This window comes from Cucumis sativus, chromosome 3, assembly GCF_000004075.3.
Source record: "Cucumis sativus cultivar 9930 chromosome 3, Cucumber_9930_V3, whole genome shotgun sequence".
Classification (NCBI taxonomy): domain Eukaryota; kingdom Viridiplantae; phylum Streptophyta; class Magnoliopsida; order Cucurbitales; family Cucurbitaceae; genus Cucumis; species Cucumis sativus.
Window position 1 is genome coordinate 15,059,213 of NC_026657.2, and position 24,300 is coordinate 15,083,512.

Below are 24,300 nucleotides of genomic sequence, written 5' to 3' on the forward strand. Positions count from 1 at the left end.
GAACTTGTACATCTTGAATTTCAATTCAACCAAAGTATTTATAGAGAAATTTCATGAGTTTAGGTGGATTGAGCCTATTTGCTTGTTCCACAAATAAGTGGCAAATGTCTCTATTTATAGAAAAATTTCATGATCCATCTATTTCTTGGGCTTGAGCTTGGGCCTATATGTTTATTAGATTTGGGCTTAATTTGGTTGGATTAGGATAAGTAAACTTAATTATCAAAATTGAATGAAAATATAATTATAACAACATTTGTCACATGACAATTTAATTATTGGCCAAATTTCTTACCACTGTCCGTCCATGTAGATTTTAATTTATTTCTTAATACATTTTATGATTTCAAAACAATAATTAAAACACATTACACTTTTACCTGTCAAATCAATTTTCTTAAAAAATAAAATATTACACTTTATTGTGAATAGACAAGGGATAAAAACACCCACACACAGAAAAAGAAAATAGTAGTTTAAATAGTTGTTCCAAATGTATAATATATTATATATTATATATTTTAGTTTTTAAATACAACAAAATAAATTGAATATTTATAAATATAACAAATTTGTTTTTATAAAATGATGGACGCTAATAATTAAACATCTATTACCACTAATAGTAAAATTTTGAATAGATGTAAAAAAAAATCCCTTCAAACAATTACTCTATTTTAATCTCATAAAAATAACAAAGTAATCCATACATAAAAATCCGATTTAAACTTGAAATACACCATCTAATGGCAAATCATTACCCACATAAAATATTGAAATTTTACAAGTTTTTTTATGAATGTGCTAAAATATTTTTTTTTTATCAAAATATATATTGTAATTTTTTTCTTTTCAAAAATTAAATTTATAAAAATCACCTTCACCCATAAAATTATCTTGTAAAATTAATTGAAAAACATAAATTTGAAAAACAAAAGAATGAAAATGAAATTATTATCAAATTAGATCAAGTGATGTTGTGAGATTAGTTTGAGTTGAGAAGCAAACGCACTCCTATTTGATTAAAGAATTTATGAACACGAAGATTAAAAAACTCAAGATCGACCACCTCCTCAACAAATAGGCATATGCGACATATCTCTAGTTTTTTTTTTTTTTGATGGGCACCATGAGATCCAACTTTATTTAGGGAACATATTTAGTTGTTTCCTGCAACTTGGCAAATGGAATCTTTATATATAGTATTATTGTTATATTTTTCTTATGTGGGTGTCTCTAAATGATCCTAATAATGTGTATCAATTCCTACTTCAATATTTAAATATCTGTTCTCTCATATTACCAACAAACAGTAGAACATGTTTTCTCCTTTTTTTTATTTATTTCTTTTCTTTTGGAATTGCTCTGCACGTACAGAGCTTTTCCTTTTTAAAAAAACATTTTCTTTTTGTTTGTTTTAAAAAGCACATGAGAATTTGGAAAATAAAAAAGTAAAAACACAAAATAACCCATTGGAGAATCAAGAAATTGTGATGGGAAGGGAATATATAACTTATTCAATTAACCATAAACTAGTGATTAGTATTTGATCCATATTTAAGAAGCTGAAGATTGAAGAATGCTTATATGAACTTGTTTTGGGATATGATTTAAGTTAAGTTGATATCTAACTAATTAATTAACAAGTTCTACCTAACTAGAACTATATTACTGTATATGGTTAGATTAACTAAAGTTGTATGTTAAAGAGTTAGAAGTACTTCGATTACTCTAATAGAATGTAGTTGTTTGGGACCTTGTGTTGAGATATGATGTATGACCGTTGATGTTTATATATTTATGGAGTTCATATATGTATGTGTTTAGGGTAAGAAGTTGTTTTGTTTGAGTTTACATGCTTGTGTTTGAGATGTTGAGATGAATTCATATGTTGTGAGTATCTGGGATCAGTATCGTTTTCTTTTTTTTTGGTATATAAATAATATATTTTTTTATGATTAATGTTTTCGTTTGAAAATCCCTATAAAGTCATTTTTTTTATAATAATAAAAGTTTCAAGTCAACAAACAATGAATGTCCAATTTTTTTTAATGCACAATTGAAAAGCTAAGCTACACCAAATTTAAAAGAAAAAAAAAGATGGAAATTTGCCAAAAATATGCCAAAAATAGAGGAATAAGTGAATTTTGGAATTGATTTTGAAATATTTGACTTTTAGGACAAATTGAGAGTGAAATGTCTAAATTACCCTTAAATATTTTACCCATTCTCTTCAACGTAAAACAATACGCAAAGAAGAAGGAAAAACACATTCGCACGTTCTTCTCCTATGTGAAAAAGTTGTGAACTTTTCCGCTTCTACTTTGGTGCCGTTCACCCTCTCCTCTAGTGAACGTTTCACGGACTGTGTTGTGTTTTAATAAACCTGAAAAAGGTTTTAGGTTTTTAGTTTTTTTGTTATTTTTTCCTTCATACTATGTTGTGTTATATATATATATATACACATATAATATGTTAATTTTAAGTGTATAAACCTAATATAATTTTTAATTGTTTCAAGTTGATTTAAAGTTGTTTTAAAGAATGTCAGCAAGTTATTTTGTTTTTCTTTTTCATCTCGCAAACATCTCGCAAATTCTTAAGTTCAAATGAAAATGAATTATATATTCGTTCTTATGTGATTTAGGGTGCTTTTAACTACTGTTTTTGTATGTTGCAATCTCATAAACATCTTGCAACTGCCAAACTTTAAATGTCCAAGGCTGAATTAGTCATATACTTATTTATGGTGCGACTATGTATGTTTTATTTAGTTTTTAGCGACTGTTTTTTAATCTCGCAAAATAAGTCATACACTTAATTTTTTTATGTGATATGTCAACTTCTAGCTTTAAATCAAATTTTGTAGGAACTAAAAAGTTTAAGGTGGTTTAAGGATGTCACATGTTTGGATTTTAGTGCGTTAAGGTGGTGCATGGGATGAGGGGCGAAGAAAATATGAAGGAGGTATGTTAAAAGCCATTGTTGTCAATAAATAAATAACACACAAATATTTACAGGTAGAATTATTTGACCTTGCAAAAGTTGATCCTATAGAGTTGACATAACGATAAGATGCATATATGAGATAAAAGTGGAAAACGAAGCTTCTCCATTTGAATTAAGCAATTATTGTGATTTGAAGTTTTATATTTTTAGTGAAAATCTATTGGAGGTCCCCCTATACGGAGCCTAGAAGCATTCAAAGCGAGAAAATGTTAAACAAAGATTGCAATTTCATATATGGGAGCAACCAATTTCGTAACTTAAACTCTCATTCTCCAATTGCAATGGATACATTAGATGGGAATGAAAGTTATATTGGTGAAGTTCAAGTTGGCTCGTGTGCATGATAACACGATACGGACTACTTTAGCTATATGAAAGTCATATGAGTCATATGATTAAAAAGATGATACTTTTACATGGGAGTCAGTTGAGATGACCAATGAATCGCTTGACATCCCACAACATAGAGATGCTTCTACAAAAGATTGCAAAGGAAACGCTAAAGTTCACTACAACTCCTCTAGCCGAAGGTTGAAGATAAAAAGGAGTGATTGGTCTGAAGAAAGCTCTAGAAGTGAGGAGTTGGATGTAGGACAAATATTTTTTTGGAAGAGAGATTTGTCAATGAGATTAAGTGTCTTGGCAATGGAAAAACGTATTAGTAAGGATAATTTTAGAAACTAAGCAATAAAATTAGCTAGAACATGGAACTTAACATATGAGAAATTTACCAAGTATCAAACAACTAAACTCAATACAAAGATCAAAGGAGCATTAACAGTTTCTCAAAGCAAGACTTTGATTCCTAACATTTTTTTTTTAAGTTCAATGTGTTTTTAATATGGTGGACATCATGACCTTCAATTCTTGAACATTTGATTTTAGACTTGTAAGTTCATTTTGAACAACTGTTACTCGATCCTGGAGTTTCTGAACAACCTCTTTCATCTTAGACTTCAACTTCTTTTTCTTACTCTTCTTTAAGTCACCTTCGTCATTACTAACTTCTCTTGCTCTTTTTGAACCACCGTTCTTCGCAGGAACAATGTTAGACGAGTGAGTTTGTCACAAAGTTTGCCTGAAGAAATTCTCAACTGCTCCTCTTCAGGTGTCATCTCAATGGCCACCTTAACTATGCACTAGAAAGTGAAAATGCAAATGTATTTAGGTAAAAAAAAAAGACACAAAGTCATGCATTCCTTAATTTAGTTACTATTGGTTGCTACTTACCATTGGCGAGTCAAACACTTGACTCAGTTGGACATGGGACTTCGGTGATAGTTGGCACACCCACCTCAACATTCGTGGTATGACATCATTTTTTAATTTATCTACACCACATCTAATGATAGTTGGGACTCATATGCCCAAACAAGTTTAGGAAGTGCCTTGGGATATATATATATATATATATATATATATATATATATATATATATATATATATATATATATATATATATATATATATATATATATAGCATATATGCATGCGAAAATCCCATGATAGTATATTTTGTCTTAGTTCACTTCTTCTTTCCCTTGACTTGTTGCATGTCCAAGGCTCTTTTTAAGGCATTAAGCAGGCATCCAAAAACAATCATTCCCCAATCATAATTGTTAAATGTGTTCCAATCATATGCAATTTTTAAAAAATTCCTGTCCACTTTGGTTTGCTTATTTTTTCCTAAAAAAGATAGCTCTATAAAGTACACCAAAGCTAATTTAATCATGTCATCGTCATCTCCCTCGTATTCCAAAAGTATGTCCACTAAGTTGCTTACATAAATAGACTTTTTGTCTTTGAAGAACTTGTCCAACAATCTAATATTCCTAAACAACTGAATAGACTCCATTTTAGGACCCCATAAACTCATTACGATGTTAAACTCTCTCCCACCCAAAAGTACACACAACTCCCCTAGCAAAAAACTTATATGATCCTTCCCCTCATCTTCCACCTCCCTTAACAATAAGTAGTGGATGGATGACTTATTAAAGACAATATTAAGATAAAAAAGTGGCCAAACTTTGTTTTCCTAAATAAGGTTAACTGATCTAGTTTTAGTTTAGCCTTAATATTACTTGTTGTATTTTCTAAATGAGACAAAGAACTAACTAAAACCTAGAAATGATGAGAAAGATCAATCTTGTACATGAGTTCCTCAGTTGATGTTGATGTCATAACTGAAGCCCGAACAAAAAAGGAACAAATAAAATATAATTGCATAAGAGACTCTCTAAACATGCATGCAAATATAAGGGCCTAAGACTTACTAAACATGTATAGGATCACTCTAAATGACTTAAGGAGGTAGCAATTTCATTTTGAAACCCATAGTGAAAGTTTGAAATGTGCGAGATAGATGCGAGATACGTGCAAGATAATATATAAGGGTCTAATAAACTTACTAAACATGCATAAAATCACTCTAAATGGCTTAGAAAGGGTAGAAAATTTTGAAACTCATACTGAAATTTTGAAACTCATACTGAAATTTTGAAGTGTGCGAGGTAAAATATAAAAGCCTAATAAACTTACTAAACATGCATAGAATTGCTCTAAATGACTTAGGAAGAGTAGCAATTTTATTTTGTAACTCGTAGTGAAATTTTGAAATGTGCGAGATAAAACATAAGAGCCTAATAAACTTACTAAACACACATAGAATCACTCTAAATGACTTAGGAATGTTAGCAATTTCATTTTGAAACTCATAATGACATAAGTATATAAGAGGCTTACTAAACCGAATTGCTTGCACTTCTAAACATATATTGTAACACCTTGAATGATTCTTAGACATATATAAACGTTGCATTTTTCTTTAAAGAATCTTTCTCATCCAAGTAAATACTAAGAACATGTAACAAAATTTCTACTAATAAGGTTAATAAGGTTGCTTAACGTCTCTTTCAGAAGCTCTAAAATAATGTTGCAACTTATAGGATAAATTGGCATTGAAATGTCCAAGGAGTGCAAAACTACTGACATATTATGATGAGGCAATTCAAGCAAAAAGAAAGACCAATCCATAAAATCATAGGCTAGAAGGGATTAAAGGAAAGTTCAATTAGCTTTAGTGGAATCAAGATCAAGCTTATCCAACAACAAGTTTATAAGATTACTAGTAAGAGGGAAGCCTACCATTCAAAAGATTCAACACATATAGTCCAAACTACAACTTCATATCTTCCACCTTTAGTAAAGAAATTGATCCTATTCAATGCTACCTAGTTTCAATTTACAAAAGATCCTATTGAATGCTAACTAGTTTCAATTTCCCAACAATAAACACCCAACAACTGTCACATATTTATATAAATTTATAAAAATAGTACATAGAAGAGGAAATCATCTATTGAAATTTGACGAAGAAAAGTCGCGAGGAGAGGTTTCAACTGCCACAAGAAAACAATAAACGTTAATGTCCCAACAAAAACTAAAACTGCAATGGTGAACGTTGATCGTAAGAGACAACGTTCAACGAATCAACAAAAACTGAACATTCACCGTGAGACGTTTAGGTCCCAACGAAAACTGCAATGGAGCGATGAATGACACCGGAGTAGAAACGCACTAGAGAGTTCAAATATTTTGAGGAAGAGGAGAAGAACACGAAAACTGCAACGGAGCGACGAATGGGACCGGAGAAGCAAAGAATGACATTGGAGTAGAAGCGGACGCAAAGACTGCAATAGAGCGACAAATGACACTGGAGTAGAAGCGCGCAGAAAAGTTCAAATATTTTGAGGAAAAGGAGAAGTACGCGAAGACTATGATGGAGCAATGAACGACATTGGAATAGAAGCGCGCGAGAAAGTTGAAAAATTTCGAGAGGAGGAGAAGAACATGAAATGTTTATTATTACTATTTTCTTAACTTCGAAGAGAAGAGAATGTAAAATTAGATAAGGGTAGTTTAAACATTTCACTCCTAATTTGTCCTAAAAGTGAATTCGATTGTTATGCATATGTGGTGTAGGTTCATCTCTCTTGACTAATTTAGTTAAAACAAAAGGATTCCTCAGAATCCGAACGACCGTTTCTATTCTCATGAAGCTTTCATCTTGAGTGTGTTGAAGAAGGAGGCTAGAGAAGGAGTACTGACACCTCTATTCATCTTTAATTCCTAACCAATATGTGTTGGATTTGGGGTTTATTATTCAGTACCTTTATAATGTGGTTGAGCCAATTATTCACCTTGTAAACTTGTTGAGATTATTAACAAAAAAGAAAAAAAAAAAGAAGAAGAAGAAAATAACTGCAAGCAAAATATTTATTAAACTAAACATATACATATATATGCATATGCATGTACACAAATGAGTTGTTTTGAATCTTGTTTCTTTTTTTTCAATTCAATAGTCACTTTCTTATTTATTTTTATGGTTCAGATGTGTATATAAATGTGAGAAAGGTTTCGATTTATTTTAAATTATGACATTTTAGAAGACGTGGAAAAGAGGAGAATTGAGAAAAGTTTTATACAGACTTTAGAGAAAAAAAAAGGGAGATTAAAGTGTACCAGAAGAAGAGAATATATCAAGATAGTACAAAAAAGGTGAAGGAAAAAAAATAGATGAGAAATGAGAAAAATATTAAAGAGATTTTTTAAACTTCTAACACAAATTTATAAAAAAAACTAACATGTAAAAGAATCGACACATCTAAGTTAAAAGGGTATTAATGAAAATTTTGAAAATCTAGAGATAATTTTAAAATAAAATACAAAATTTCAAAAGAATATTTTCTATAGTTTAACGTAAAAAATAATAACATACCAATACAGTAGCTAGAAAAAAAAAAGATTAAAATGTATTCATGAAGTTAGTGGTCACCATGGATCAAATCCATGACCTCTTAGTTAATTTTTTAACTTTTACTGCTAGGCAAATTTATGATATATAGTTAAAATACTATTTTTGTTTAATAAAAACTATATGTTGACACTTGTTTGGTGTTGTTATTTTTCAAGTCACAACACATATTTTTGACATATAAATGATGGATATAAATAAATTAAATACACGATTCAACTTATACCCACATATGTTCAGAAATATTTTTTTTATTGATAATAAAAAATGTAAGTTACATTCTCGGTAAAGGTTTTACAATAATCCAAAAGATAAATTAGTTGTAATACATGTATGTGTGATCTAATCTAATAAAACTAACTCATAAATGGACTTGATCGATCTCATTGTCCACAGATTCTTCACCTACCTGCAAATTCGGTGTGCTCCTTCAAACAGCGGACACAGAGCTTTTAAGAGATAGGGAAAATCCTGACAAGCATTTGCAAGAGAGGGAGAAACGTCGTCGGAGAGCGTTTGCGAGAGAGAAAGACAGCGGCGACATGGGATAAAGTAAGGGCTTTTTTTCTGTCGTGGTTCGCAAGAGGAATGAAAGTTTTGAATTATTATTGTTTAATCAGAAAGCATACGAATGAAGAAAAACATTGATTTTTTATTAGAGTAATTTTTAATGACACATAATTTATGTCGTTAATTTACGACACGAAAATTTTGTCAAGTACACTCAGTTTGTGTCAAGAAAACTCAGTTTGTGTCAAGAAAACTCAGTTTGTTTCAAGAAAACTCAGTTTGTTTCAAGAAAACTTAGTTTGTGTCACGAAAAATTTCACATTTTATTTTTAACAACATATTTTATTCCCTCCCGTCCATTTTTTCTTGATTTCAAGTGTCATTAAAACTCATATTTCTAAATAAATTTATTTGACAGCAGTGGCTAGATTGGTGGGTTCGACAACGAAGGCTTGTTGTGGCGTTAACAATGACAGTGATTGAAGTGTGTAATTGACGGTGGCGGTTGGCAGAAAATTGAAAGGTAAGGTTCTTCACAACGACGTGGTAGTCCATTTGGTTCGACGATAACTTTTTTTTTGCTTTTTTGGTGGAGAGAGAAAAAAAATTGCGTTAAGGCTTCCTTCAACAACGTTTTTTCTTGAGAGAAAATTTGAAGTTTTTATTTAGTTTTAATTGTGTGAGGGAGAGAAATTAAAAAATTTTGAAATTTGGGATTTTTTCATTTGAATTTTTTTTTAATGACATGAAAAATTTGTCGTTACTTAACATTCAAAAATTGTGTCAAAATAAATTAAATTGTGTCAAGAAATAATCCGTATTTTTATTTTCAACGATACGATTTACCTCACTCCACCATTTTTTTAAAATTTTCAAAGACACAATATCTTGATTAGTAGTGCCATTAAAACCCATTTTTCTAGCTAGTAATGTAAAGAAACTCTTTCAATAAAATTTCTCGGTCTCTCTGTTGAGTGCGTCACTGAGATAATGTGTTTTTTTATTATAAATTTGAAAATAAAGTGATGTAGCAAATGATCGAAAGGCCCTTGAAATACCAACTGTTTGATATTCTCACAAAATGCGCTAAACCCTCAAAACTTTTTTCATTTCGACCGAGAACTAAGCGAGAACACTCCAAAAATCTTTCAAATTTACCTGATTCTTCCTTTCCCAAATTTGAAGAAGTCATCCTCAAACTCAAACTGGTCAAGTTGAGTTACTTTGTTTTTAGTTTTTTAGTTTATGTTTTTAGATTTTTAGTTTGATCAAATTTGAGGCGGATGAGAAATTTGATGTAGTTATTATTGAGATTTTAAGTTAATATTGGTTTATGTTATTGTTTATCGTGGGCTCCTTTTAAGAATCTCGGCTTTTTCATGAATCTTGGTAAGTGGAGATGATGAATCTCGATTGAGATGCATGAATTGTGCTCTAGATTTGTTGAAGAAGTCCCGAGATTAGATGAGTTTCATATGCATTATGTAGGGTACTCTCGTGGTCGATTATGCCTCAGTTTGGGATCGAGATTATCACATAGAATGCATGCAAAACCCTAACCTCGTGGCATCCTAGTGTAATGTAGCCAAAGTTAATGTACTCTCCTAGTGTAATGTAATCTCGATTGAGAATGCTCAGAGATTAACCCATAGAATACTTATTTTGATCAATTTTTTGTGTTTTACAGATGCCTCTTGTGACCAAAATCAATTCAAAGGACTTTTTCCTTGCAAACTTGACATGTTGTTCACATCTATTGAAAACCGTGTCGAGTATAAAAAATAAGTTAACACCCAAGTAACTTCACATGTTTAGGAAAACCATCTTTGGATACTTCTGGAAAGTGAAGTTGGTGTTCAATGAACCTGATCTCTACCATTATATTTTGTTAAGAGAGATCGAGGAGGGATGAGAGAACACAATTAGTTTCAAGTTATTAGGTGAGAAGGTCTCTTTGAGAAGGAGGACTTCGACATAATAATGGGGTTAAGGCCTAGACGTGATAGGACTTCATTAAATATTTGAAAACTGGATCGAATTGACAAACAGAACCGAATCGAAATCGAATCAAAACTGATTGCAGTTCAAAGTTAATATTGGTTTATGCAGTTCGGTTTGGTTTAATGTTTTAAACCGATTATAAATCGAACTAAATTGCTTCATTTATAATAAATTAAATAAACTAAAAAAATATGCATAAAGGTTTTGTTTCTAAAACTCGGTTAAATATGTTGATTTGAGATCCACTGAGATTCAAAATAGAAAGGGGTCTTTTTATAGAACTCGGTGCTTTGGTGGCCTAAGATTCTTTGGAATTTAAATCGAAACCAAACCGCATATGCGGTTCAATTTTAATTTGGTTTGACACAAACATGCGATTCGGTTCCGTTTCATATTAGATTTTTTTTTTTACATTTCGTGGTTCGGTGCGGTTTCAATTTGAAACCAAACCGAATCGAATTGTGAACACCTCTATCAGCTATGACTAGGGTGAGTTGGTATGGACCAAGACCTTTGCAAGTTTGAATGGGACACTTCATGGAAAAGTAGCCTTACACAAGAAGAAACCTGCCAATAACACACAAGTCCCCAGAGTCGTATAACCTCTACGATTTTCCTTTGTTTTTTAGATTTGCGATTATATGCTTACTTTGTTTTATTGATTTTATTAGTTACATGCTCACTGTGTTTTATTTATTTTATTAGTTATATGCTTATGTTAACAATATCACTGTATATGTAGATCTGGGCCTACGAGACAGTGTCATCGATCAGTAGGCGGATTGCTCATAGGGACTCATCATTTGCGATACCGAGCATCAGTGTAGTTGCTCACACTCATCTGGGTTGAAGGTGATTAAGTCCTAGGTTTTCGAGTTGCAAATGGTAATCATCTGTGATACCGATCTGTTGAGATTTATGTCTTAAAACTCGTATATTGTAAATATAATTCATTGACCTTTATTAATAAAGTGTTATTATTGTAATAATTATTATTGATTATAATATTAGTTTTGTCTTAATAATCCAAATCTAATAAACTAACATCCTAAGCTGTTTAATGAGTCTTGAACAGTATGTAGAGACATACATATATCAATGTTTGAGATCAACTTAAAGAGTCTATAGTATAGGGATAAGACTAGGCACCTTATCCTAGTAACACTATGAATACGACTCACTTTATATTTGATACAAATGTAATGATCCAAAGCGTATGTGTAGTTGACATGCGAGTGAGGGTATCCTATGCAATCAGATTGCATAAGATCGGATTGCGAAATAGTAACCACTAGATGTAACTCCGTTAACTAGTTAGGTTTCTATTTCACTAGGATGATCTAGGTAACTTAGTCTTAATCTTGAGTGTATTATGAACTCCTGCTTGCGAGGGATTGTCCTTTGATTTGTACGGGTGAGAGTGACTAGATCACTTACTCAAGAAGCTTATCATTTTGGGGACAAGACCGAGTGAGGAGTTGAGAACATAATTACACAAGATGAAATTCACTCATTTCTTACTTTAGGGTAAGTAGATGAGTGTTCCCTTACATGGTGACTTCAGGTATTGAACAAAGGGCCCTACCCTCTCTGTGGCACGAGAGGGGTTTCTGTTTATTGGTAAGACCATAAACAAGTTGTTCATTAGAGGAACACTGATATTTAAGGATTAAAGGTAACTTAGGCGTAAAACGGTAAATTGACCAAACTGGTGTTACAAACACTCGTGAAATACTAACTTACTATTATTGGTCTATATCCGTAGACACATAAATATATCTACAATAAGAAGAGTTTAACTGTAAGTCTTTAGTGGAGTGTACACACAGTTAACAAATATTCATTAATGTGGTTAATGAGTTTAGTCAATTAATCGCAGATCATTGTAGCTTCTGATCTGTAGGTCCATTAGCCCCATTCCTAGTTCGTAAAGGATAATGAGATTTATTTATATTGGTTGTAATTTGAAATGTTCAAATTTACTTTGGAAATTAATTTAATATATAGTGATACATTATACTATAAAGCTTATCAAACTTTATTATAAAATTTAATTTTGGATATGATTCAAAATTAATTTATGAGAGATAAAATATTTGAACAAGTTCAAATATTAATTTAATGTGAATTAGATTCATATTAAAATTATTGGTTATGAGATAAACTTATATTTGAATATGATTTAAATTTAATTTAAGTTAAATATAAGATTTTTAATTTAGATATTAATTAATTGAAGAAATAATTAATAGTTTAATTTTATTTAATTAAATTTGATTTAATTAAATCTATAAAATATTTTAGAGATATTCATTCAAATCTTAAATAAATATTTGAGTGAAATTTTAATTAATTATATTAATATAAATATATAAGATATTAGAAATATATTTATTCAAATAAGATTTGAATAAAATATTAATGAAATATGATTTAATTAATTATATTAATATTAAGAAACAGTTATAAATACCTCTAAACTTTTTCCATCCCAATTGGTTTCCGCAAATCAATCTCATCTCAAAGAATAGAAAAGTTTCTAACAGGTGGTGTCCCAGTTCGGTGGTTTGCAGATTCAGAGACATCAATAAAGTAAGTTCTTTGTATCTTTTAAATAAAAAGATTGCTTAGTTTTTATTTAGAATTTTGATTCTAAATTTTTGTCAATGTACTCGTATTTTGGGATTCCGAAATTAAATTGAGTAATGGTTCTGTAAAATCTTCCGCTACCATAGGGCTTTTACCCTTTCATGAGCATCATGCAGTAGAGTTGCTCACACTCATCTGGGTTGAAGGTGATTGAGTCCCAGGTCTTCGAGTCGCAAATTGTATGTTATGATTCATCTTATTCCTCCACATTCACTATAGTATTCTAGGGTTTAGTCTCTTAATTAGTACCGGTTGATGTTCCATTTTTAAGCCTGAATACATGAGATTGAATGTACGAATGAGGAGTGTGCTTATCTCAATCAACATCTTAAAATTCCGATGATGGAAGGTTACTAGAAAGACCCTCATGTCTCTCCTCCTAAGCAGTTCGAGGATGCCTTGCCACACACTCACGTCGACAATCCCCTTCACGTGGACCATCCCTCTCCTTCTCCCCATCACATGGACCATCCCTCTCCTTCTTCTATCCAGCCTGATCCCTAGACGACGTGTGATTGCAGCCAATATGTATGTCACATGGAAGGTGGATTAGATCAGATGGAGGACTCCTCACAACAAATAGAGTCATCTGTGTCAGCTGAGTTGTTGTCCATTTTAGCTAAGTTATAGACCCTAAAAAAGCTTCTGATGCCATTGGTTAAGGTATTATTGTCAATTACTTGGAACACTTTATTATTTTGCCTTAGTTAAGTATTAGTTGTCACTTATGCAAGGCTACTGCTTCTTTAATAGGATAAGGCAGTTGACTCCCAACCATGCTACGACGGTGGTAAAGGTACGTCGTTCAATGCACCAGAGTCTTAGACTTTTGTTGGCGATGCATTTGTGGATGTTCCTGCTCTGGACATTGATGACCAGCTTGCTGACGAGGAGAAGGGGACATCCATCAGTGGCGACCTCGAGGATGGTATCATACCCATCTACATACCATCAGGGGGCCAGGATGTGCTAGTACTGCTTCCTTAACCCATGCTAAAGTCGAAGGATGAGGTAAATGGTTTCAAACTCTGCATTCCTTTATATGGTTAGTTTAGTAATAATAAAACTAACTAATAAACTGAATTATGAATTGTACAGCCCATTGAGTTTGACATGAAGGTCATCTCGCCTTCTGGTTTTTTCAAATGTCGTACCTAAGGATAAGACGACAAGGAAGAGAGGTATACCGTGAAAATTGCATTCCTTAATTTTCGAACAAGGACAAGGGGCTAAGAGAAGAAAAAGGGGTGCGCCCCTACAAATTATAATTACCATCTGCAAGATCCTCGTGAAGTTCAATAAGTAATTCTTGGCATACCTCGTGGACCCTCGAAGAGCTACGAAGTTGCGAAAGATAGTTAGATTCTCAAGGGTGCTTCTGTGGTTTATGAACCTCCTAACCCTGCATACATTCACAGACGACAACGTATGTACTTCAAATTTGGTATGTTTTTCATTACGTATTTCATCATCTGATACTAATTAGTTGTTTCTCACCATTTGCAGACAATTGAAACATTGTTCTTGTTCACCTATAAGAAGTTACAGGTTAATTCGATCCCTCACACGTCAAGAAATGATTCACTACGGCTGGCCATGCCATCACGGTATGTTTAAACAACTTTCGGTTCAATTATTATTCTTAACTTGTTAATAATTTGTGTTTTGGTTCACCCAACGTTTTAGAATTTTCTAAGGCGTAACTCAGGTCTGTACGAGGAAATTAAAAGGGACACTCGCCTAGTTGACGTTCAGTACACTTGGGTTAAAGACGCTATCGTATTGAAATACGTGATGGGCGAGTTATCGGATTGTGACAAGGCATGAATGGATATGGACTTCATATACATGCCTTACAACATCAGGGGATGCCATTGGATTTTGATCGTGCTTGGCATGATCAAGAGACAAATCAACGTTTGGGATTCATTTATTGATTTGACGTTAGCGAACCTTGATAACAAACTCGACAACATGAGGTGCGTTGTCCCTACTTTGATGTAGCACGTTGATGTGTTCACAGTGAAGCCGAATTTACCTTCGACATCATGGAAGGTATATCGTGTGATTGATGCACCCCAACAAATGACAACGAGTGATTTTGAGATTTATTGTTGTAAATTTTTTTAACACGATGTAACCACTTCTTCTTTAAAACCCTAAACTAAAAAATATCCCTCTATTTCATCAACAATTGACCTTTTTTTATTGATGCCTATCTATGCTTAGAGAAATTGTAATACGATTCACAAATTACTTTTATATATTGAAATCGTGTGAGCTGGATGATTTAGAAATTGACTTCGTTTAGGTTAAAGAACTTCTAGTAAGGTTGACAAATATCATTTACATATTGAAATTTCGTTTTTCTTAAATTTATTATTGCAATTGCTACCTAATATTAAATTCATTCTTCCAATCAATGACCTGATTTATGGGCTAGCACATAATAAATGTCTTGTAATTAGTCTCAGTTCTATCACATAATGTTTTGAAATGCATGTTTCTCGATGCAATGGTCGCCCGAGATACATTGAGATCCATTACCAATTGCTTTAGAGTACATAACTAGGGGCATCATCAACTCAAGATACCCCAAATTTTAAATAAGGATTTTACAGAAGTGATATCTTGAGGCATCGTTTGCTTGAGATGCATTGAGTTCTAAATAAGAGATTAACTCAGGACATTGTTGTTATGAGATACCCCAAGTTTAAAATAAGGAATTCATATAATACATAATCGGTGCACATTTGGCCCAAGAGGCACCAAGTTCTAAAACATACTTCTAAATATTTTATGAATTTCAGTTTAATCTTGCCCGAAGTCGTGCCCAAGAAACTTAGGACTCGAGCATTTTCTGTCTTGCTCGGTGGATTCCATAACGAGATTTACACTGAATTGACGAAAATAACCTCAATCGACCTAGTTTAACTCAACAATAACTAAATTAGAGCACCGAAACTACAGAGTTGTCCATGCACTCAAGATTTCAAACGAAAAACCTAAAAACATAAACTAAAAACTAAGATAAAATCTATGGAATCGTTTAAAGTAATTCACCTTGACCAATTTCAGTTCGAGGATAACTTCTTCAAATTTTGGGATGCAAGAATCAGAGGGAAATTGATTTGTTTTAGAAATTCTAGGGAAAAATGATAAAAGTGTTTACGGTTCATGATTCTGTGAGGATATCAAACAATTTGGAATTCCAGGAGTGTTTCGGTCATTTGCTATATCTCTTTATTTTTAAATTTTTAATAATAAACGTATTATCTCATTGACGCATTCGACTGAGAGAGATCGAGAAATTTCATCGAAAGAGATTTTTAAAATTTGAAAAAAATCTCGAAGCCGGTATGAGATTGATTGAGAAAAACAAAATTACAAATTTTATAAAACAATGTTACTTTTTAAATATAAAACAAAAAAAGGTGTTATTTATCAAAAATTTCCTCCTAAACCTCCTTCACCTGCACCCACTTAATTTCACTCTCAGACATACGGAAGAGGGGAGAGAGACGAGAGAGAGGAGGAAGAAGAAGAAGAAAAAAGAAAGAAGGAAGAAGAAGAAGAAGAGAGAGAAAGAGCTGAGCATCTTGATTCTTGCGAGCTGGGGGTCCCCAAATACAAACCCTAAACAGAAGGTAAAAATTTTTCACAACATTTTTCTTTATTTTTTTTTCTCGCTTTGATTTCATTCCCTTTTCGCGTTACGCTTCGAAGATCTTCCTTCTTCTTCAATCGCTACACACAAAAGGTTTGTTTTTCTCTCTTTTATGTTTTGTCAAACACATGAATTGTTTCCCATTTTCCCGCTTGCATTTTTTTTTATATTCAATTCGTTCTGATTTTATGCCATTTCTTCCCACTTTTCTCGTTTACCCTTCAAATCTCGGTTTTGTTTGGTTGTCTTCTGGATTTGTTCTCATCTCTGAAATTGTTTTTCAATTTGATTGAATTTTTAATATGTCCTTTGGGTTTCTTTATTTTGGTTGCTGAGAAAATGTAGGAGGGGATTGAAGGGGAGGAATTTGCATCTTTTTCTTTTCGTTAGTTGGTGACGTGAAGCCTTACAAATCTTATTCTTTTGAATGACCTGATGCTTCTATTTAGTTGAGGAGATAATGATTCATGATCGATATTAATCTTAGGGTATATGGTTTTTTATTACCTAGGGTAGGTATTGTTGTGTAGGATTTCGATTTTTATTTGACTTGGGTTCCCTTTGTTTTATTTATACGTTAGCCACTTCCACTTTTTTCATAATTTGTGAAGTTTTGGTGTCCAGTCCTGGACTATTTGATGTATTTTCTTTTTTTGCTGATCTGCTATTTGAATGTTCTTTGTTTTTGAGTGCCACTCTGTGGCATAGTTAATAGTTTCTGAGAGTTTATTAATTTATTTTTTATTCTGAGTGAGCAACATAATCGTGCACCATATACTGAATGCTAAAGCAATACGTTATTTTAGCATATTTCTTATCATATACCACATACTATATTTATTTTCTGACATATTTCATGTTACAGGAAAAGGAATTTTTCACATTTCTTACTATGGCAAATTCTAAAGGGTCATCCAACGTTAGAAGCTTTATGAGTTCTGGGAAACATGCACTACTTCCTCCTAAAAGTCCATTTCCTAGTGTTTCTCCATCATATACTGAATATGTTCCTAATACTGTAATTGGAGCAAAAGCTGTTCAGAGACCAAGAGATGGTAACATCTATCATCAAAGAACTTCTTCCGAAAGTATTTTAATAGAGGAGCAGCCTTCTTGGCTTGATGATCTTCTCAATGAGCCAGAGACCCCTGTTCGCAGAGTTGGTCATCGACGTTCATCAAGTGATTCCTTTGCATATACGGATGCTGCTAATGTAAATTTTGATAGTATTATGCAAGAAGAATTTAGATATGCAAATGCAGTTCCTGGACACTCTTGGTTATCACAAGAATTTGATCATCAGAGAGATGCAAGGCATGCTTCATTCTATACTGAACCGAATGTAACAAAACAGAAGAATAGGGTGTGGGAGTCTTCTTTATCTACCATGAATAATCCCATTGCCCTTCACTCTCCTAGGGAGACCATAGGTATTCATACCTCAGGACCATTAAGCACTCCGCAGGAAGCAGATGGTTTGCCTTCTACAGCAAGTGAGAAACAGGATCCAGTTGAGTCTGGTTCACACGATCCAAAAGTCGCTTCTGACAGGAAGGATACTTCTCATGGAAAATCAACTGTGTCTGATACCGAAAATAAACGTGCCAAACAGTATGTATATATGATGTTTTACTTTATTTTAATATCTGGATATATACGCTGGACAGAATAGGCTAACGTCTAGACCTACGGTGCTTGTTTTAATTGAATATGCTCAGCTTTATTTTTTTTCCTGCTTCCACTTATAATTGTATTTTAGATTCTTTTAGGTTTTTATAATTCATTGAAGATTTTATATATGTATATATATGTATGTATGCCGTGGAGTGTTTTTTTAAAACCCATGTCTTACTAGAGATTATTTTATGACTTTTATTTTATTATGTATTTTTATTTTAGGTTGGAAAGATTATTTTATATTATCTCTTTACTTGAATTCCACACCAAGAATTGTATTTCTATCTTCGAACACTTACCATCATCCATAATCTTTCAACTGGTATAGGAGTAAATGACTTTATTGAGTCCTATTTCTACAATATATTATTTAATGCAGAAGAATCAATTGTCTTAAAACATTTCTAAATAATTCATCCAAAACTGTTTGATATAACTTTTACGTAGAATTGTCGTAATTTTTCCTGTCAACAAGTGAAAAGCTACTACAGTTTTTCTTTGTCCACACACACACACACACACAAAGTGAATAGCTGTTAGAGAGCTCAAATTCGAGTAGCATGGCTTAAATTCTGGTTTTCAATTCCAATGGCAACAATCAAAAGAACTCAAGTGTGTATACATACACACACATACATAGATATATTGTACAGCCTTTAATCCAATATATGTGTATAGCACAGCCTCTCTTTATGTCTCTTTATCTCTATTGTACTTTGAGCATTAGCCTCGTTTTATTTCTTAATATATAATATATAATATATTGCTGGTCACCTTTTTTTTGTAAAAAAATTATACTGTATACTGTTTCACTGGGTGCTTTTTAATGATTTCTTCTTTTATTTGTTTATTTTTGTTTTCATTAATCTGACATAGCATGACTTTGAGATGATTTTATTAATACTTGATAATGTTGTTCCTTTATTTAAGAGTGGATAACCGTGATCCTGTTAAGTGCATTTGTAACTTGCATTTAGTTTAATTTTTAAATTGAATGATACAGGCAATTTGCTCAGCGTTCAAGGGTTCGGAAACTTCAATATATAGCTGAGCTTGAAAGGAAAGTACAAGCTTTGCAGGTCAGTGTTGTATGCTGAAATTATGAATTAGATGGTTCATACAGTTGATGTAAAAGCTCAAATATCACCTCAATATATTTTATTCCATAGGCAGAGGGCACTGAGGTCTCAGCTGAGCTTGAGTTTCTCAACCAGCAAAATCTTATTCTTAGCATGGAAAATAAAGCCCTCAAGCAGCGGTTGGAGAATTTAGCTCAAGAGCAGCTAATTAAATACTGTAAGCCCTTATTCCCGATATATCTCGCGTTCTCTATATATTGATCCACATAAGTAGATGTTAAGATAGTTTTGATTTATAGGTAGACATTAGATCCTTGGTCACTATTTTATCCTTGCACGTTAATTATTTCATTTGAGTTCTTGTACTTTGATGAATGATGCAACATCATTAGTTAGCTGATACGGTTCTATGTGGATCCTTGCATCACTTAGAGGGGCCCATTTAAAAGATTTTGAACATATTTTACACCTTTTTGTTTTTAATATATTTACATATTATTAGGTTTTCAGAAATTATATGTTTTTCTGAAAGTACGTGTTTTATTTGGAAAGCTTTTGGATTGCATGCACAAACAAGTAATTAACTAATATTTGAAAATATTGAAGCTTTAGTTATCCAAACTTGATATATTTGCACGTGAATACAGAACTGCCCTGATTTATTGTATGTGAGTAACGCCAGTACAATTCATGTGCTATCTTCATTGATATTATTGATTAAAAAATGATTTCTTAAGAATATTCATCAACATTATTTTTATCTTTATTAGTATGTAACTTTATTTTCAATGCTAAGTTCATTTTGGATCACAACACTCAATTTTTTGATCATATTATTTGATTTCTATATTTACAAACCTTAGAACTCATTTTCTATATGTTCATAGAAATAAATTCAAGAAAACAAACGAGTGGATATCCAAATCCAATGTCTAATATTGAGGGTGAATAAAATGATCCACAGATTAATTCAGACTTATCGAAGAATAATGTTGTCTAATATATATATATTGACAAAGATAACTAAAAAACGTCGCTGATTGATTTAATGAGCACATGTCATAAAATAATACTAATCAAATGCTAAATGAACTGTTATCAAGTACGAAAACATGTTGGCGAACGAAGTCATTGATTTTGAAACAGTATCCTTTTTTTTAAAAAAATTTAATTTAAAGAATTAATTACTATTATTTTTTTTTAGATTAGGAAATAGCTATAAAATTACAAAACAATGTGTTAGCATTAGTAAAATGTGGATTAATTGTGTACTTTTGTTGCTATACCATTTTAGTCCGGCACTTTTAAATATTTCAATTTGGTTTCTATACTTCCTACAGAATTACATTTGGGATTTCAAATAGTATTTGTATGTTAGGGCTGAAGCCTGCATGCCATGTCAGCAGCCACATGGTGCATTTTCTCTTATGTATCTCTCTAACTAATAGTAATGGTAGAAACAAATCATGAGAGATTCTCAAAGTATAGAAAAACATTAATTCTGCTTTTGAGTAGAACCCTTAATAAGGAACCTATCTTATAGGAGCAACTACTATCTTTCAGATAAGTTTATCTTCCAAAAGATGGGTTTATCTTCCTGGGTTTTGGAAGATGACGCTGAATAGTTATTAACTTGAACTAGACATGAAGCTCCCTAATTCCGTATCAAAGGCCTATGTGACAAAGACATCTTTCTACTGTTGGTTGAGTGGTCCCAAGCCAAAAAAAAAAAAAAAAAAAACTAGCAAGACATGATCTTTTAAGGAGGATACTACAGCTTGGGTATGATGCCAAAAGTTCGAGTTTAAAAATTATTGCCAAGTTTTGATATAGGCTCCTCCCAAAGCTTTTTGCGATGACATACAATCTGACAGTGGCTTGAAGCTTTGAATTTTGATGGTTACAGATCAAACAATCACCCTGCTCATGGCAACTGCAGACTGCCGCATTACAGGGGCGTTTGGGCACTTGTAAAGGAATTGGAATGCAATGTAATGTAATCCAAAATTCATGTTTGGGTTGAGTGTTGTAAGCCCGAATTGTAATACTAAACTCATTCAGTTCTTGTAGTTTTCAACTAAAACCTATTTTCCATCGTTTTCATGTTTTACAATCCCATTTTTGTTTTTCCTCAGTTCGACACGCATTCTAATGTCCCTCTGATTTCCAATAATCCCGATTACATTTCAGCTTTCCAAATACTCCCCAACAGTCTCTCTAAACCCATTCGAAAACAGTATTTCGGTAGTTTAGGTTTGTCTAATTATTTTGGTAGCTTTAAACTATGACTGGTCATTCTCATTGCGGCAGTGGCATCTGTCTAGGTACATAGCAGAAGTTTCATTGAAGCTTGTTTTCCTGTCTTGAGTGTTATACTTTTTAGGATGAATTGGCAGCTTCCTTTCATTTGTTCACACTAGCCTGAGACTTTTTTCGATTCTAATTATGGTTGGAAGTAATTCTCCATACAGTGACTTTCCTCCACTCACGATCTCATCACTTTGCCATTGACTTTTAGCTCAGAATAAATGGTTATGTTTGCTTTCTTAAATGGAGTGTGGTTTCTCATATTGAGAAGACTGTTGTGTTGTTTACCCTTTGGCTTCTAGGGAGTCTTAGTATTGTTTCCCTTCTTGTGGCCTCGTAACTTTTACTTTGCAGTTGAATTTGTAACCAACCTTTTCAGATTTGGTTGAATGTTCTGAATTTTATTGTGTGTATATAAATTACTGGAGACGGAGATTGCTATTTCGTAGCTAATTCCATGTTTTTAAAGAACTCTTACCACCCGTACTTCAAGAAATACAATATTCCCCCTTTTATTTGTACAAGAAAGCTAAGAGATGAAATTATATCCAGTGGAGCAGGAAGTACTGGAGAGGGAAATTGGAAGGTTAAGAACTGTGCACCAGCAGCATCAGCAGCAGCAACAACCGCAACAACTACGACCTTCTTCGAGTCATCGACGTACTTCGAGCAAAGACCTTGACAATCAATTTGCTAACCTTTCATTGAAGCAAAAGGATTCTGGTTCAAGTCGTGACTCGGTAACAGGTCCAGTGCGCAGTTAGGTGTCTGGTTTGGCTTCAAATGTGTTTGTGCCTGGGTGATTTTTGCCAAATTGGTGAAACGAAAAATGTTTGTCCCTTCGTGCAAGACACTGCTGATCTCTTCCAGTCTTGGTACCGTAGACCTGTCTATCTCGTTCTCTCCTCTCTACCCTTTTAATTCTTTGCCGCTGTGTTCCTGCCTTTTCTGGAGTTAACATCTTCATATGAATTGAATGCACCTGGTGGTCCATTGCCGTAGTATTTGTTTGTTCTACATGGGTTCTGTGGCCTACCGGAGGTGGTATCTGTATGTACTGTATGTCTAATCAATTATAATTTACATCAGTTATAAGCACCATTTTTTTTAGTTTCATTCCCCCCCACCCACCCCCAAAAAAAAGAAGAAAAAGGTTCCGCTTCCACAGTGTGAACATCTTCTGTGTGCTGTTTGGAACAGACATTCAGTACCTGTGTAATGCATCCATGGTGAGAAATAACTTATTGTGATTTCCAATGAAATCCCTGATTTACTGATGGAATGCTTGCCTAGTGCTTTCTCTCTTTTTCTCTCTTTTCGTGGACTTTAGAATTGCTTAAACTGTTTTTATGGTTGAGTTGATCTACATTTTTAGATGTTCTTTTTTCCAGTTGATACTCAGTGGTGTGGAGTGGTTACAAGTTTAGACTGAATTGTTTAGTCTATCTATTTAGTTCTTTGGTTCGAGCATTAAAATGTTTAAATAGGGTTCTAGTTTACTGTTAGAGCATTCAATATAGATATATGTGAGGGTTTAAACATAATTGTTGTGGTGACTTTTTCCCATAGGATGTGTTGAAAACTTATACTGTGGGGGGTTGAGAATCCCTGGTTACACAAAGGAACGAGAGAGGGAGGGAGTGTGAAGAATTCTCCTTGTCGCTTAATGGAGTTGGTGATGACTATTCATTTTCTCGTTTTTCATATGCTTTCTAATACTTAAAAGACACGACTATGCATAAACAAAAATTTCACCTTTTAACATTATTTTTCTGTTTTTCTTTCTGGTATGTTTTGGAAAATTGTTAGAAATGACGTTTAATAGTTTTTGTCTAGTAAAATTTGCTCTTATTTTTAAATTAAAGAGCACAATCATTGAACAAGGTGATTTGAGCTCATTCAAAGAGCAATTCGCTACACCCATCTCACAAGAAATCCATCAACAAGAGCATCAAGGGCTACTACTACAAGAACGAGAGCTTTCAGAACTCCACTCTGATACGAGGCTGGAAGGGCACCTCGCCCTCTAACACTCCTTCCATCCTGTAGATCAGTGTTGTTGTTCATCTTGGGTGAGATCGTTGTCGAGATTTTCAATCTATGATTAGGCTGAGATTCTTTTTCAAAATTTTAAACTTACTTTGTAAAGTATTAAAAATACAATTAGTAAACTATGCCGATAATCAATTTTTTTTTTAAAAAAAATTAAACTTACTTTGTCAAGTATTAAAAATACAATTAGTAAACTATGCAGATAATCAATTTTTGAAAAAAAAAATTATAGATCTCACTTCTAAAATTTTATTCGAAATGAATTGAAATTAACCAAATCTTTTAACAAGTCAAATTTTTTATTATAATCTTCCTAAATTTTATATAAAATTATTTTGTAAATAAGATTTGTATAGTAAGATTGTCAACTTAATTATAAAACACATAAATTATGATTTAAGATGAAGACAATTAGTTATGATGTGGTATAAGATTAGGAAAGATTACGGAAGAAAAATTAGTTTTATTCCAATTTTATAGAAAAGAATAGTTGAGATTTGAAAAATTGTTACACTGCTTGTCTAATAGAT

General features: G+C 32.6%; 1 protein-coding gene across 2 annotated transcripts; it reads left to right on the forward strand.

Annotated features, from left to right (window-relative positions):
- The first annotated feature begins 16,459 nt into the window (after positions 1-16,459).
- On the forward strand, positions 16,460-23,000 carry LOC101203254 (uncharacterized protein At4g06598). Of its 2 annotated transcripts, none has more exons than XM_031883129.1 (5): positions 16,460-16,635; positions 17,521-18,266; positions 19,336-19,411; positions 19,502-19,628; positions 20,975-21,521. In XM_031883129.1, the coding sequence occupies exons 2-5, from the start codon at positions 17,548-17,550 to the stop codon at positions 21,034-21,036; spliced, it is 984 nt and encodes a 327-aa protein (XP_031738989.1). In that variant the 5' UTR covers positions 16,460-16,635; positions 17,521-17,547; the 3' UTR covers positions 21,037-21,521. The 2 variants fall into 2 exon arrangements, with proteins under 2 accessions (XP_031738989.1, XP_004146254.1); XM_004146206.3 differs by lacking the exon at positions 20,975-21,521 and adding an exon at positions 22,271-23,000 and having other exon boundaries at positions 16,461-16,635.
- Positions 23,001-24,300: the final 1,300 nt, after the last annotated feature.